The sequence below is a fragment of the Tachysurus fulvidraco genome, chromosome 5, assembly GCF_022655615.1.
Source record: "Tachysurus fulvidraco isolate hzauxx_2018 chromosome 5, HZAU_PFXX_2.0, whole genome shotgun sequence".
Classification (NCBI taxonomy): Eukaryota; Metazoa; Chordata; class Actinopteri; order Siluriformes; family Bagridae; genus Tachysurus; species Tachysurus fulvidraco.
This window is the reverse complement of record NC_062522.1, coordinates 11,270,776-11,285,700: the sequence shown is the minus strand read 5'-3', so window position 1 is coordinate 11,285,700 and position 14,925 is coordinate 11,270,776. Positions and strand designations below refer to the sequence as shown.

At 36.8% G+C, this 14,925-nt stretch overlaps 2 protein-coding genes across 2 annotated transcripts; one reads left to right on the top strand and one right to left on the bottom strand.

The window, feature by feature from the left end:
• Positions 1–545: 545 nt before the first annotated feature.
• Positions 546–9,651, top strand: cldn34a (claudin 34a). The gene is made up of 2 exons (XM_027146353.2): positions 546–688; positions 2,682–9,651. The coding sequence occupies exon 2, from the start codon at positions 2,770–2,772 to the stop codon at positions 3,487–3,489; it is 720 nt and encodes a 239-aa protein (XP_027002154.1). The 5' UTR covers positions 546–688; positions 2,682–2,769; the 3' UTR covers positions 3,490–9,651.
• Positions 9,652–11,460: 1,809 nt separating this feature from the next.
• On the bottom strand, positions 11,461–14,323 carry LOC113642700 (putative claudin-24). The gene has a single exon (XM_027146305.2). It carries the CDS (start codon positions 13,384–13,386, stop codon positions 12,721–12,723), a length of 666 nt encoding a protein of 221 aa, XP_027002106.1. The 5' UTR covers positions 13,387–14,323; the 3' UTR covers positions 11,461–12,720.
• Between the last annotated feature and the right edge of the window lie 602 nt (positions 14,324–14,925).

The window sequence follows — 14,925 nt, the reverse complement described above, 5'->3', positions numbered from 1 at the left end:
ATGTAGACTGTCTTTAAATAGTAAAAATAAAAATAAATAATTGGGGTTACACAGAGACTTGTTAGAGAAAGAGACTAACAGCCACGATACAGAAATATTTAATATATTATATATAATATATATTTTATATATTCTGAATAATTTGATGCTAACCTTTTTGCCCATGAGTAAGTAAACATTATAACAGGAGAGAGATTAGAAATCTGAAAAAGTCCTATATCATATTTTACTGCATGGTTCAAGTCCTGTGCTTTTCTTCAGAGTTATTAAATCAAGCCAGAAAGCTGTCTATCAGCTTTAAAGGTTGCATCACCTCTATTTTAGTTCAGGTTCAAAGTATAATGTGCTCAAAATAGTATAATGAGCACTAAAAGATGTAATTAAAGTATATCATGGGGAAGAATCACTGCACAAAGTTTTAAAATATATAAACCCATGTCAATGCCACAGCATGGCATGTTTAGAAAAAGGCAATATTATGAAAGAAATGAAAAATAAAGTGAAAAAAGCAAAAGGAATCTGAAGTGATGGGAGTGAGCTGATCATTAATCATTAACTACACTTCTAATCTTCTTATGTTAAGTCTGAGTGACTTAAGTTCATTTCGCTTCAGCATCGTGAGACGTGAGACGTGATTTGTGTTGGAACGTGCGGTTTTTTGTCACGTCAGGCTTTGACGTTGTCTGAGGTAAAAGTCTAAATTTTTTTACGTTGTAATAATCTTTTAAATCGGATTAAAGTCGAATAGTAAGTAAATGTTTAGATTACACTGAGTTTTTCTGTGAGATTATTATGGTTATTATGGTTCCGTGGTTTGATATAAACGTGTTTTACGGTGTAGATTGTTGAAATTTTCATGACGCACAATTGAACAAGACCAGATGCTACAGCTAGAAGCTTTGTCACAAACATTTCTCTGTAGCCAGAAAAAACTCACAGCATAATCCAAACACACAGTAACAAGGTTAGAACCTGCACGTAATTCTAATAAATATCCATTACAACTTTCTTTATCTTTCTGCTACATTTCCAGAAAATCTCTCTCTTCTCTCGAGATTAAGAAAAGAAAGAAAAAGAGGGAGAGAGAAAAAAGAGAAAAAGAGAGAGAGTGAAAGAGAGATAGAAAGAGAGAGAGAGAGAGAGAGAGAGAAAAGAGAAAAAGAGAGAGAGAAAAGAGAAAAAGAGAGAGAGAAAGAGAGAGAGAGAAAAGAAAAAAAGAAAAAAAAGAGGAAAAGAGAGAAGAAAAAGAAAGAAAAAGAGAGGAGAGAGAAAGAGAAAAAGAAGAAAGAGAGAGAAGGCTATAGAGAGCGAGAGATAGAGAAAAGAAATGAAAGAAAAGTCCATAGCAAGAAATAGAGAGCATAAATGCGTTAGACTCACTCAAGAATATCGCTGATTATTACGAGATCTCCATCATTCTTCCTCTCTCTCTTCTGCCTCTCTCTCCCCCTCCACCCCCCCCTCCCTCTCTCTATCTCTCCCTCTATCTCTCTCTCCCTCTTCCAAATTATTTGATTTTTGATTTTTGAGTGTGTGTGGGTGGGTGTGTGTGTGTGAGATAGATAGATAGATAGAGAGAGAGAGAGAGAGAGAGAGAGAGAGAGAGAGAGAGAGAGAGAGAGAAATGAAAACATAATTTCACATAAAAGCAAAGTGGTTATTGTTCTTAAATACATAACATGAATCCTTAAGTCATGTCTACATTACCCCCAGTGCCACTCAGCAATGCCAACAGCACCGGTGGTAACTAGTCCTTCACAGCCTCACTGATAGACTCAGCTCAAACACATCACCATCCACTACATCATCTTTCATACTCATGTCCCTGTCAGTACCTACTGTACCATATTGCTCATTGTCTCACTGATCCCTAACTAGTTGAACTGAGTCACTGCTGTAACTCAGAGCATTCGGGTTTCCTTCAGTATATCTGCAGTGCATTCTGGGATTTTGAATCCAGTGTTTGTCTCCACTTCTTCATACTGAATCTTCCATTAACATGATACTGAAGTAAGGAAACAAGTTTTTCCTTTTTTGTTATAGAGAGTGTTTTCTATTAAGTTGGAGTTTTTTCCCCTATTTCTCCTTTTTTAAATTGCATAACAGAAACAGAAATTGCATTTTTTATATAGTTTTTTTTTTAATAGAGTTTATACTTTTTTATTTATCCATCTCCTTTTGGTTTTGGTTTATTTTGGTTTATCCTAAATTGCATTCCCTTATTTTATACCTATATATTTTATAAACTTTTATTTTTATACAACAAAAAATTTATTTTTACCTGAGAGTCGAAACTTGAGTTTTTTAAATTAAAATATAAGATATTCAGCATCAATCCAAAATGACCGGAAATGTGACACATTCATCATTTTTCCTTTAAGGCTGCACAAACAATAAGAATGACACCCTGTGATGTCACTGCAAACTGCAGTTATTATAGTGAGTTTGAGGCCGGAGATTTACTTGATGTGTTCTTTTAAGAGTCAGTTTTCTTTTTAACCTCTATGACTTATTGTACGGTATGTAGCCTCATTAAGTTGTGAACTTCTTTCTTTTTTTTGTTTGGATACTGAACTTTTAAGTTTAAAAATGTATCTCTGTTGTCTTGAATATTTCTGAATATTTTACAGTGTAGCACTTGGATTTGTTTGACAGTGACAGTAACTTTTTTCATACTGTAGGAAGCCTAATGACAGAATGTTCCAGAAGGCTACATGCAGCAACATTTACAGACATTACTGACTGAATTCTGGTCTATGTACTTAAACGATGAGCTACCTGGCCCACTGGCAGTTCTTTGGGCTGGTACTGGCAGTACTGGGATTGATCCTAATGATTGCCACCACTGGAGTGGATGATTGGAGGGTGTGGTATGTGGACGACGTGTCCGTCATCACCTCTGGCACGGCCTGGGTCGGCATCTGGAGGGCTTGTTTTTATAGCAGCATCCTGGACACGGCTAAATTCTGCCGGCGCATAAGCATCACAGACTCATTCATTCCTTCAGAGATCGCTGCAGCGCAGGTGCTGTGTATGATCGCCGTCCCTGTAGGAATCGCAGCAAACCTGATTGCAGGATACGCCATGAGACTTGACTACTTCAACATAGATGGAGGGCACGTCAGACTTTTCTTTTTCTCAGCAGGTGCTTTATATTTCCTTACTGCAGCGTGCGCGCTGATTCCTGTTTTCTGGAACATGAACTCGGTGTTCGAGAATCATACAATTGATTTCCCACCAGAGTTTCTTCTACCTCCTGCACCATATAAACAGGAGCTCGGTCTGGGCATCACAACAGGAATCGGCTCCTCTGTTTTGCTTATTATAAGTGGGCTGCTCTTCCTGTTCTACAGGCAAACACGTAAACCCAGGAAACACAAAGCTGAGGGAACTGGAGGTAACACGAACCTCAGAACTGGTGCTCTGGACACTGAGAATGTGAGAGAAGGCAGATATAACCCAGTATTCAAGATAGAGGAAAAGCTGTAATGTAGATTTATGGATCCTATATAATGCTATTTAAACATCTTTACCTTACACTTCCAACCAATCAGATTTCACTCCACTCTGTCACAAAGTTTATATGGTTTTAAAAATTAGCTGTTTCTTTACCTTTTCCAATATCTCCTACTTCTCATCATGGTCTATCCTAAATATAGTTCAAATATACAGTATACAAGAAGGGAGATGTGGAAGCCTAGTGGTTAAGGTTTGACTAGCAACTGGAAGGTTGTGGGTTTGAATCCCAAAGCTGCCACTGTTGGGCCCTTGAGCAAGGCCCTTAACCCACAATTGTATACAAATGAGATAAAATGTAAGTTACTCTGGATAAGGGCTTCTGGCAAATGCCATGAATGTAAATTAACACCGTCTGAACAATCGGATTTCAGCAGCACTGTGTTATGGTGAGATATAATGCACTTTAATTAACACTCAATTCAGCATGTTGTACTGTTGTTTTTGTAATTTTTTTTGCAATTTGTTTTGTCTATGCAGTGTAGTTTTTAGCATTTTCAGGGGTCAGGGCTGCTGCTGTGCTGCAAAATCACAGGATGTGCCATTACTTTTGGGTGTAGAGGTGTTTAGTTTAACAGGACTAAAACATCCTTTCTGTTTTTTTGTTTTGTTTTTTTTTTCTTCTTCCATTTGAATGATAAAGGAGGCTGAACCAAAATGCAGTAATGGCTTCAATGAGAATGTTCATGTTGGACTCATTTTAAAAATATATAGTGAAGAAGGCTTTTGTGTTTAAAAGTATGCATTAAGAAGAATCATATTAGAATCAAGTGCATTATATCCCAGCACAGTGCTGTGGAACTCTCTAATATGATTGGACAGTTTAGAGGATTTTCTGCATCAGCTCTATAATAGTTCTGGCTGCATGTCAAATGTCAAAACATTTACAGAAGAAGAAGAAAAAATCTCAACTGTCTGTTTCTTAATGGTCAGTGCATTGTACTTTCCGCTTTGTTTTTTGCCTTTAAGAGATACCTGAATACAGGTATTTTTAAGAGAGATTAAAAAAGAGTGAATTTTGGTAGGAAATGTCTGTAGCAACTTTCACAGAGTGAGAAACAGTAACTAAGTTGATTCCTAGATGTTCCTACAACATTAAATGCAGCTTTAAACAGATGAAGAGTGTCATTCTTTAATGGAATCTGTTCATCGTTACTTAATTACTCTGGTATTAGGTGAATAACACTTGATGATGTAAACACACTTCATCACAATCCGCTTGCATCACAATCCGCTTGCCGAGCCTGATCATATCACTCGACTCTCTAAAAGCACACTCCATTTTGTTTTATTTCTTACTTCTTATTTCTTGCACATGAGTTATATAAACAGCAAGCAGAGCTAAGGGCATGAATTACACTTTGATGGAAATGTAACTCACTGCATGGCAAAATGTAATAATAATATTGAAGATGCAGAATGGAAATCGACTTAACAGGCAACGTCAATCAGCATTAACAGTCTTGAAATTAAAATGAGTTTGATTTCAGCATTTACATTGAGGATATAAGGATTTCTGTGAAAGAAAGCTAATGGTTTTTTCTGAGTTAATAGCTAGTAGTTAATAGCTAGTAGTTTAGCTAAAAGAGAAATACTTCTGTTTTTAAAAAAATCTTAAATTCCTGTAAATGTCTGTCTGTACAATTCAGATATTACATATTGCATGTGCATCCTTAGTCCTGAACTCTCCATATGCTAATTACATTCCCACTCTCTCTTAATATAGATGACTTATAATAACATAGAAAATGCAATGACACTAGACTGTATGTAAGGTTTCCATTTCCTCTAAACTACATTCCATTCCTATATTAGTCTTCATTCTGTACATGACCATCATTTTATTAGTCTAGTTGTTCTACAGATTTTCTCCCAGTTTATAGTAAATATAGTCTATCCATCTGCTCTCTGTACTTCTTTTCCTACATCATGTGGAAAATCTGGAGCCTGTCCCAGGTAACACTGGGTACAAGACAGGAGACACTCTGGACACGGTGCTATCCCCAAGCCAAGTCAAGTAAAGTGGTCATGTTAAGAAGCTTTTATTGTAATGCAGTTCATAGTAAAATGAAACAATGTTCCTTCAGGACCTTGGTGCTACATAAAGCAACAGGACTAATGGGTAAAAAGTAAATTAACCTACGACACAATGCAAACAGACAGTACTATACAATACAATACAATATAATACAATTTATACGTGGACATAATATTTGACAGCAGCAGTTTGGGGCAGCATTAAAATGTCATGTGCCAAAAGCCACACACACACACACACACACACACACACACACACACACACACACACACACACACACACACACACACACACACACACAATTTATAGATGCCAGTTAGCCAATATAGCATATATTTAGTCTAGGGGAGGAAATCAGTGGAAACCCTTGAAGCACAGGGCGAACATGCAAAGGTGATTGGAATCAAACCCCCAACTCTGAAGGTACAAGGCAAACATACTAACCAAGACACCATGTCCACCTGCAATAAAGATGTTTAGTGTTATTGCTCCTGTCATTGTAATAAATGTTAATCTCTTATCTGTAGCAATGACTGCATGATGGTGCTTGTGCTGGAAAGATTAGAAGCTTGTTTCAGCTTTATCTCTTTTTTTTCTCTTCGTTTATTTTGCCAACCAATGGTCTTTTGTGGTGTTTACATATATGAGCTTGTTTACTGTCATAACGTTCACCAGACCATGATTCTCATATACAGAGATAACAGAACTAAACCTCTCATCTGCAGTCAGACATTTTTCATGTGACTCTGGTTTAAATTTAGCTGATTTGTGAATAGAGGGATAAAATGCTTCCTACCTTGAACCAGAGGCTTTTGTGACCCCTGCTAGGACTGGAATGAAGCTTTATCATTAGCTCCCAGCACGACACCATCCCTTATTACTGTATTTCATTGTTGCTTTGCATGGCTTAATCTTATTATACTTGAATTGAAGAACAATTCTGATCAATCCCACTGTGAATAACATGATTTTCTCTTTTTATAAAACCACATAATCCTTCTGATTATATGATAAAGGGAGATTAATTAGTTCTTGCAGATTGAAGCTGATTTTATTTTCTCTTTGCATTGCATTATACTAGCATTTGTTATGTACAGTATTTTAGGTTAGAGATACAGTTCTGTGCAAAAGTATTAGACACTGATTTTGTCCTAGATGTTTCATTTTATGTCTTCTGCATTATTGTGTCTGGGAATAACTTTTCAAATTTTCAAATATATTATATATTATATATAAATACTTTTAAAAAAAATCACAGAAAATGTTTATGGAATTATGTATTAGACTACTCTCTTCAGACAGGAAATGAAAGATGGATGTCAGGTTTTGACAGTTAGAAAGATCCAGAAGTATTGAGGCAGATTCTCCAGGCTGACATGTAACAGTAACCTTTGATTTTCTTAGAAAACTGCACTAAACTTTTTTTTTTATCAAAGATTTTTATTTCTATATTTATATGAAAAGATTAAATGACTATTTTTAAGGGCATATTTGTTTTCTTTATATGTTTACAGTACTGTAGAACAGTACTTTTTAGTATGATCTGAGGATTGGATGGATATAACTGAATATGAATCTGTTCTTAACAAACAGAAAATATATTCAACTATATTCTATTCTGACCATATTTCTATAAGCCCAAAATCCACATCTATAAAATATATTTATAATACTGCCTCCCTGTAAAACACATTTTTTTAATTTATTGTTTTTTAATTAATGCAGGTCTGGCAAATCTCTTTTTATATTTCTTTCAGGAATTCAGCAATCCGAAAGACCTGAAAGTAAAAATGAGCAAATATTATTAGCTGGCACATTTTTCCACTATAATCAACAGTTAAACAGTGAGTTAAACAATACTCTGATGTCTTGAAACCTAGTCCCTTAACCTATTGTGTGATGTTAGAAAGAAAGAGTTTCAGAAAGATTCATTTGGTTAACACTAATTATCAGCTCGGGTGAGGTTGATAATCTGAAGTGTAGAAGGTCTGTATTTGTGTATTGTGTGTTTTGAAAGTATTTTTAGCTTCACTTCCAGGTCAACTCCAAATACAGATACAGATACAGATACAGATACAGATACAGATACAGATATGTATTGCACTAAATTGATCCAGATCCAGATGATAGCATTGTTTTAAACTCATAACCCACATGTCTGTATCTGGCTATTTAGATGATCTTCATATGATCACATACTATCCACTGTGTTTTTTTAAATCTATTCATTAATTGTAAAAATGTAAAGCATGTTAACATATTTGATTTGTGAAATATAGGTCTTACAATTATTTTTCCCCAAGTCTTCGGATTTATTCATCAACTCGTCCACTTTACCTAAAAGAGACGAGATGTGGGATTTGCAATTACATATTAGGTCTTTCAGGTATTTTTATTTGTACTCCAGTTACAATAAAGCTCAAAAAACAATGTTTTTTAATGTAATTAGACATTTACCCATGTCACACAGAGTACTGTACAAAAGGCAAGTATCATATGTTATTTATATAAGCATGTTCATCCTCAACATCAATCTAGAGTTAAAAACATCTGGAAGTCGTCTTAAAGGCCAATAAAATACCTTAACCCTAGTCTTATGTTCACTCTTTGGACCCTTTGGTACTGTTTGGGTCCAATTAACCTGGGATATATTTGGGATTTTAAAATCACTACACAAAAAGTCTTTCACAAATAATGTCTTTATCTCAGTGCCAAACACATAGATTATAATTTTTAGAGTCGCTAAATTACATTTAATAATGAAAGGATAATTTGTTTTTGTGATACATTTATAATTTGTCTAACAAATATAAATAGTATAAATCTAGAAAAAAAAAGGAATGAAACAAAGTTAGAATTAATTCAATTTGATTTCAATTCAATTTATTGAATTTAACTGATATTGTCTCAAAGCAGCTTTACAGAAGCATAGAAACAAATTAAACAGCTTAAAATTAAATTACTATTCATCTCTAATAACTGTCTGTAATGAACAAGCCTGAGGCAATCTGGAAAGGAAAAACTCCCTGAGATAATATGATAAAGAAACCTTGAGATTAACCAGACTCAGAAGGAAACCTCATCCTCATCTGGGTGATTGTCAGGATTGTGTTCATTGCCAGACCACCAGAGGAAGTGCTGATAGATGTTTTATCATATCTGTAAGAAAGATTCCTCCTCGCACTTGTCCGCATCCCTTTATCTCTGCAAAACAATAGGAGCTCCGGAACACTGAGAGAACAAACCACACGAGTGAAATCAAATCTGGTTTATTCCAAACAGCTGCTCAAAGAACTGAGCGACAGAACAGAATATATACGCAATGGAATACAGTAAGCTATGGTGTATGAGATAAGGCGGGGGGAAGTATTCTCAACATAGATAGGGGTATGCCAGAATGCTGCATCCTCACAACTATTATCCAGGCATTGAAGGTCAGAAAGCCTGTACATGAGCAAAGAGAAACTGAGTGTCCTGCGAGTAATCTCACAAGCAGGTCAGCCTATCTTGTCTTTTTCATCCTGTCAAGAGCACTAAAAGAACAGGATAGACTCAAACCAAGAACATTAAATCAGAAGAGGTGAAGATGACATATAACACAGAAATACATTTTTACATCCTGCTTATGTTTGCAGAAACACAGGGTACAAAAACAAGAAAACAAGAACACACTTATCACAGGTCAGCATGACCAGCGTGGGGAGAACATTCCTTTCGACAAAGAAAGAGAAATGTAGAAAGAAAATGAAATAAGCACAAAAATTAATTACCGTAAAGAAAATTCATTTCAGCAATATCATAGTCTGTTTTGCTTGTCATGTGTTGTTCCCAGGTTTTGTGCAATGCCCTTTCTATTGATCTGTTTTCCTGCTTTGGTTCCCATTTCCCCTGATGTTCTGCCCTATATATACCTGCCTTGTCACACCTGTCTATGTCAGTCATTGTGTTTGTGTGGTACAGTGCAATGTATTCAGGTATCAATTGCGGTAGTTATGTTTTCGTTTCTCATACTTTACATGCAATCGCTTTGTATTTTCTCTACGTCTTGTTGTAAGGTTAGTTTTGTTTGATGTTAATAAAGCAGTGCTTCAGTTTCATCCTGCATGTGGGTCTGATTCTTTGTAAGGCAGGTGATCGAGTCTACTGTAGAGATCCGGGTTCGATCCCCACCGTGGGCTGTGTATCGCAACTGTCACAGTGATGAACACGAGAGAACAAAAGATTAACGCAGTAACTAGCAATGAAATACAGCTCTCAAAAATGCAAAACATTCTAAGTTTTTGTCAAAAGGGTCAATGGTTGTGTTGAATCATACAACAGTGTTCTTTACTTTCAGAGTTTTATTTCTTTGGTTCTGACAGAAATGTCATCTAGCTCTGTTTGAACCTGATGAACAACAAGATACTGTAGACTTAACAGCCACTTAACAGATAATGTTACCTGATAAGTGGAGTATAATGATATGTGCATACGTATAAAGGATTGTGTTAATACATTACAACAACTTCAGTTTACTGCCAACACACAGAAGAGATCAATGTGTCTAAGGGTCATGACTGATACAATCAGCACATATCAACATGGCATAAATAAATAGATTAAAACTTAACCTTGCAGATTATGTAAGTAATTTCCCCAGATTTCGTGACTAGAGGTTGTTCGTGTGAGCTAATAGATGAACAGAATGTGGTGGAGACGAGCTGGTGAGACTCGAGGCTTGGACCAGCTTACTCTGGCCTTGGAAAGGTTGCCAGTCTCAAGGATGCACCTTGCCTGGTAAGGCTTTGTAATGTAGCCAATGATTCATAATGCTTTTCTTGCTTTTGTCTCTGTGTTAGAAAGTTGTCTATATAAACTCAGTGAAACAGACAATAAATGCTCTTCCTCTTTGAGGAACCTTTTGACTCTTTAACCCTTTTACTCTTGCCCAAGCCTATCAGTGTGGCAATTTCTCAAGACTTCCATCAGTATTTTAAGGCACTCTATAATCCACACATCTAATGAAGATAGATAGATAGATAGATAGATAGATAGATAGATAGATAGATAGATAGATAGATAGATAGATAGATAGATAGATAGATAGATAGATAGATAGATAGATAGATAGATAGATTGATTGATTGATTGATTGATTGATTGATTGATTTTAACCGATTTAGCCAATACTTCATAAAACCCTTAAATCCCATCCCTCCTTCCCAGAGAGCATGGACAGCTTTGGTTACACCGGTAAAAGTTCACGGTAAATAAGGGGAAACAGAGCATATGATATAATGCTTGTGAAACGATGTACAAAAGTCTATTTAATATACTGAGTAGAATATAAAAACTGTATAAATGGTAGATTTTGTTATTGTGTTAATTTCTTGCTTACATAAATGTTATTAGCAGTGTGTTTACTATGACTAGGTTTATTTCATTTATTCTTGGAATTCAACAATCCAATTAAATTCAATTCTGTTTGCACAAATACAACAGCCTATGTGTTGTTTTATTAAAGTGTTTTTGATTTTAGTTCCTCTTTCAAAACTTTGTTTACAGTTTATTGCATTAACAGTCGTCTAGTAATTATGTGTTGAAATAGAATTTCCTCTTCCTTAGCAGATACCCAGTTTTTTCCTTATGGGAATACAGTAAGTGGCAATTAACAGCAAAATCAAAGGGCTGTTTGTTTTTCTGATAGCTATGCAGCTCTTCTTATCTATTGTCTATCACAGGAAGTCGTAAGTGTATACGCCCTTTAATCTGGCGTCTTCTGGTCTGATGACGCCTAGTCTCAGTTGGGATTTTTGCCCCTAACTGGAGACTAACTAAAGAAAATAAATACATTTCAAAAATGATCTGCAGCATCAACATGCAGCAACATGAAAAAAGATCTGATGCTTTTATTTGCATGAGGGCAAAAGCTTTATTGGGAAAAATATGATCCTTAATAAAAACTAAAATAACACAGTACCAGTGAGTACACAGATGTTTTGATCCAGACTCATTATCTGTTTGTTGAGACAGAAGTTGCTCACTAATCTCTTGGGAGTTTAAGTATCAGGCTGTATCAACTAAACTCATTAAAAATCATACTGACCCATAATAATACAAAGTATTACATCATAGCACTGATATTCTGCTAGCATTTTTTTCATTTATTTAAAGATAATGTGTTTTTGAAAGCCTAGTGAAAACTAGTGTCCGAAGACTTTATTATCTTTTATTAAACACATGTCTCTTTGCTTAGTCGATTTCTTTTTCCAAGGATAAACTGGCCAGTTGTACCCTTAATCAGTTCAAGTCAGAGTCATCAATGTAGTAGAAGGAGGAGGCAGCAGGGTGGTTGTTTGGCATTCCTGATTAGGACACACTGTTCATAGAGGCTTCACACAGCTTATTCCACATGCCGATATGAAGAGGACATTAGATCCAATTAGACTCAAGCACACTGTTAACCTTTTTCCAAACCCTGCCAAAAAGCTACTCAGTTTCTTACATGTAGAGATTAGCATGCATTCATCGAAAATGCGATTTTTTGTGAAGCATTTTTGTTTGGTTTATTGTGTCATTATGGATCAACAGCAGATGTTTTCCAAAGGCTATTTTTCTCCCAGTCACTTAACAACTTAACAATAAGAGCTGTATTTGTTATTGACATGAAGAGGTTTCAGAAGAACTTGTTTTTCCAACAAGCAGTTTTGTTCCTAGACATTTTATTAATATTGTATATGAGTACAATGTATACCAGCTAGATATATGATAGTATATACAGAAATACACTCATGTACTCAAGTGTCAATGTAAATATACAGCAATACTTTTATATAAATGTAGCTATAAATTGATCACCAAATATTCCAATATTCCATGTTGTGAAATATATAGATATGTAGCTATACATTACAATTTACTACAGTAGATCAAACCTATCGCTTGGAAAAAAAAAACTTGTGTACATATGTCTAAGTAGTTTAAAAGCATTAATTCACAGTGGCTTCAAATAGAATAAAAGTTATTACTGATAGGAGAACAGTGCAAAAATATTAGCACATTCCAGCAAGTTACCTGTTGGATTGCGGTGACCAAAGAAAAGAGAAGAGGGTACATTATAAAAGAAAAAGTCATCAGCTTATCTATCCTGTCTTATTAGAAACACTCTGAAGGTTTCTTGGCTCCTGCTAAACGTACTCCACATGCTTTTTTCCCGAGCTGTTCACAGGCTGAAACTTTTCTTGGTGATGGTACGATAAATGCATCTCGTTCTCATCCGAACCGCAACATGAGATGAAGAACAACACCGCAGAGACTATGTGAAAAAAACCTGCAGCCCAGCCGACAAACAGTGCATCGCCAAACTCCCAGCGAGGCACAGTATGAGGAACTGTGTGATCATGGAACTTCAGAACGGTCTCATGGGCAAGGTTGGAGACAGGATAAAGTACAAGGATGCCAGCCATTAGGCCCATCACCCCCGCTGTGATCTTCATGCCGCTCTTCACCTTCCTTCCCTGCGATCCCCCACAACTTTTCACCAGTCTCAGACCTGGGATAGCGATCAGGAGGCCCAGGAGTGCTAGTGCGTCTGAAATACACATGCAGACCCGGGCCAGTGTGAGGTTGTGTGACAGACCCAGAAGGGTTTCATAAGGACGACATTCAGTGCCTGCCACCTCCTGCACAATACAGGACTCCCACAGGCCCACTTCATAACTCTCCAGGACAAACAGCTCAGTGGAGAGGCTCAGCCAGCTGGGCATGAGTGTAGAAGCGAGCGAGCAGAACCATGCTCCCACTCCCACGAGCATACCCAGAACCTCCAAAAGACTGGAACATGGATTCGACATGGCTCTTCTGGAAATCTTGTTGAAGAGAGAGAGAGGGAATAAACAGAGTGAGAGTGAAGAAGTTTTTACTGTAAGTCTTTAAGTCAATTAGTCCTGACCACTCCGACTACTTCACAGTCCGCCACTTTCGACTCAAAAATGCACACATCATCTCAACTTGAGAAAAGCAGGAGGAGATGGAAGAGGAGAAGGGGGAGGAGGAGGAGGCAAGAGAGACAGAGAGCGGGCAAGAGAGAGTACACTGATTTTTAGCCCTGCCTTCTAAACTCTATCACCCACCTTACACACACCCAGAGAGAGAGAGAGAGAGAGAGAGAGAGAGAGAGAGAGAGAGAGAGAGAGAGAGAGAGAGAGAGAGAGAGAGAGAGAGAGAGAGAGAGAGAGAGAGAGAGAGAGAGAGAGAGAGAGAGAGACTTTTTGCTCAGTTTCTCTTTATTTTGTCTTCAAGAGAAAACAGTGTTTTACATCAGACTCAAGGAGGAAGCAGCTCAAGCAGAAAAGTTAGAGGCCTGAGGGGAGAACACTGCAAGACCAGAGTGGGAGCGGGGATGACAGCACGGCAAGACAACCAGCGCAAGGTGCCCAGCCAAGCTAGGGGCAGAGCAACATCCTCAGCAGAGCATGATATGTTCTGCATATTCATTTTAATTTTTTTTTTTACACTTTTAGTTGTAAACACTTGAGTTATATCCTCAATGAAAATTTTGTTTGAAAATTTACATTTCATATAATCACATAATATTTCTATTGGTAATTCTGCGGTTATAGTTATAGTTACTCTTACAATTAGAATTGAAATTTTAACAATTTGCAGTCAGCAAAAGCTTAAGTTATATATTCCTTCATCTTCAGTAACCTTTTTGGATAGAGTCATTGTGGAGACACCCTGGATGCAATGCTAACCTATAGCAAGGCAAATAAACACAGACACACAAACACATCTAGGAACAATTTAGACTAGCCAGGCAAGGTGACCGACGACGACAGATAGGCAAGGTGGCCATCCTCAGCCGAGAAAGGGGGCAGAATAACGTCCTCAGTCGAGCAAGGGGGAAGAACATCTATGTCGGTGAGGCAGGGGGTAGAACAGCGTCCTCCACAGGACCAGGAAGTGAAGCCCCCTGTGGAACCAGGAGGCAGAGCGGTGTCCCCCACAGAACCCGGAACTGCTTCTCCTGTTATGTCCAGCACTACCAGAATTCTGCTGCACCCAAATATACTTTAGCTTTCTGTTTTCAAAAAACAAACAGGTACAGTTGTGCTCAAAATTATTCATATCCTTGGTACTTTAATAGTGTTTTTAATAGTGTTTTTGAGTCTTCTGTGATGAGTTTTAGAATACTTTCATATATTTAATATGTGACAAACAACATGTGATATTTCAAGAATTATGACATTTCAATTATTTTTAAAAATCACAATGTTCAGAATTAAATACCATAAGTTTGTCTATTAGAGCTTTGGTGGTGATAACTGAGTTGTTGTTTGCATCGCAGCAGATCTTTCTATTGACTCTAAAGGATAATTTGCGCTTCCTGC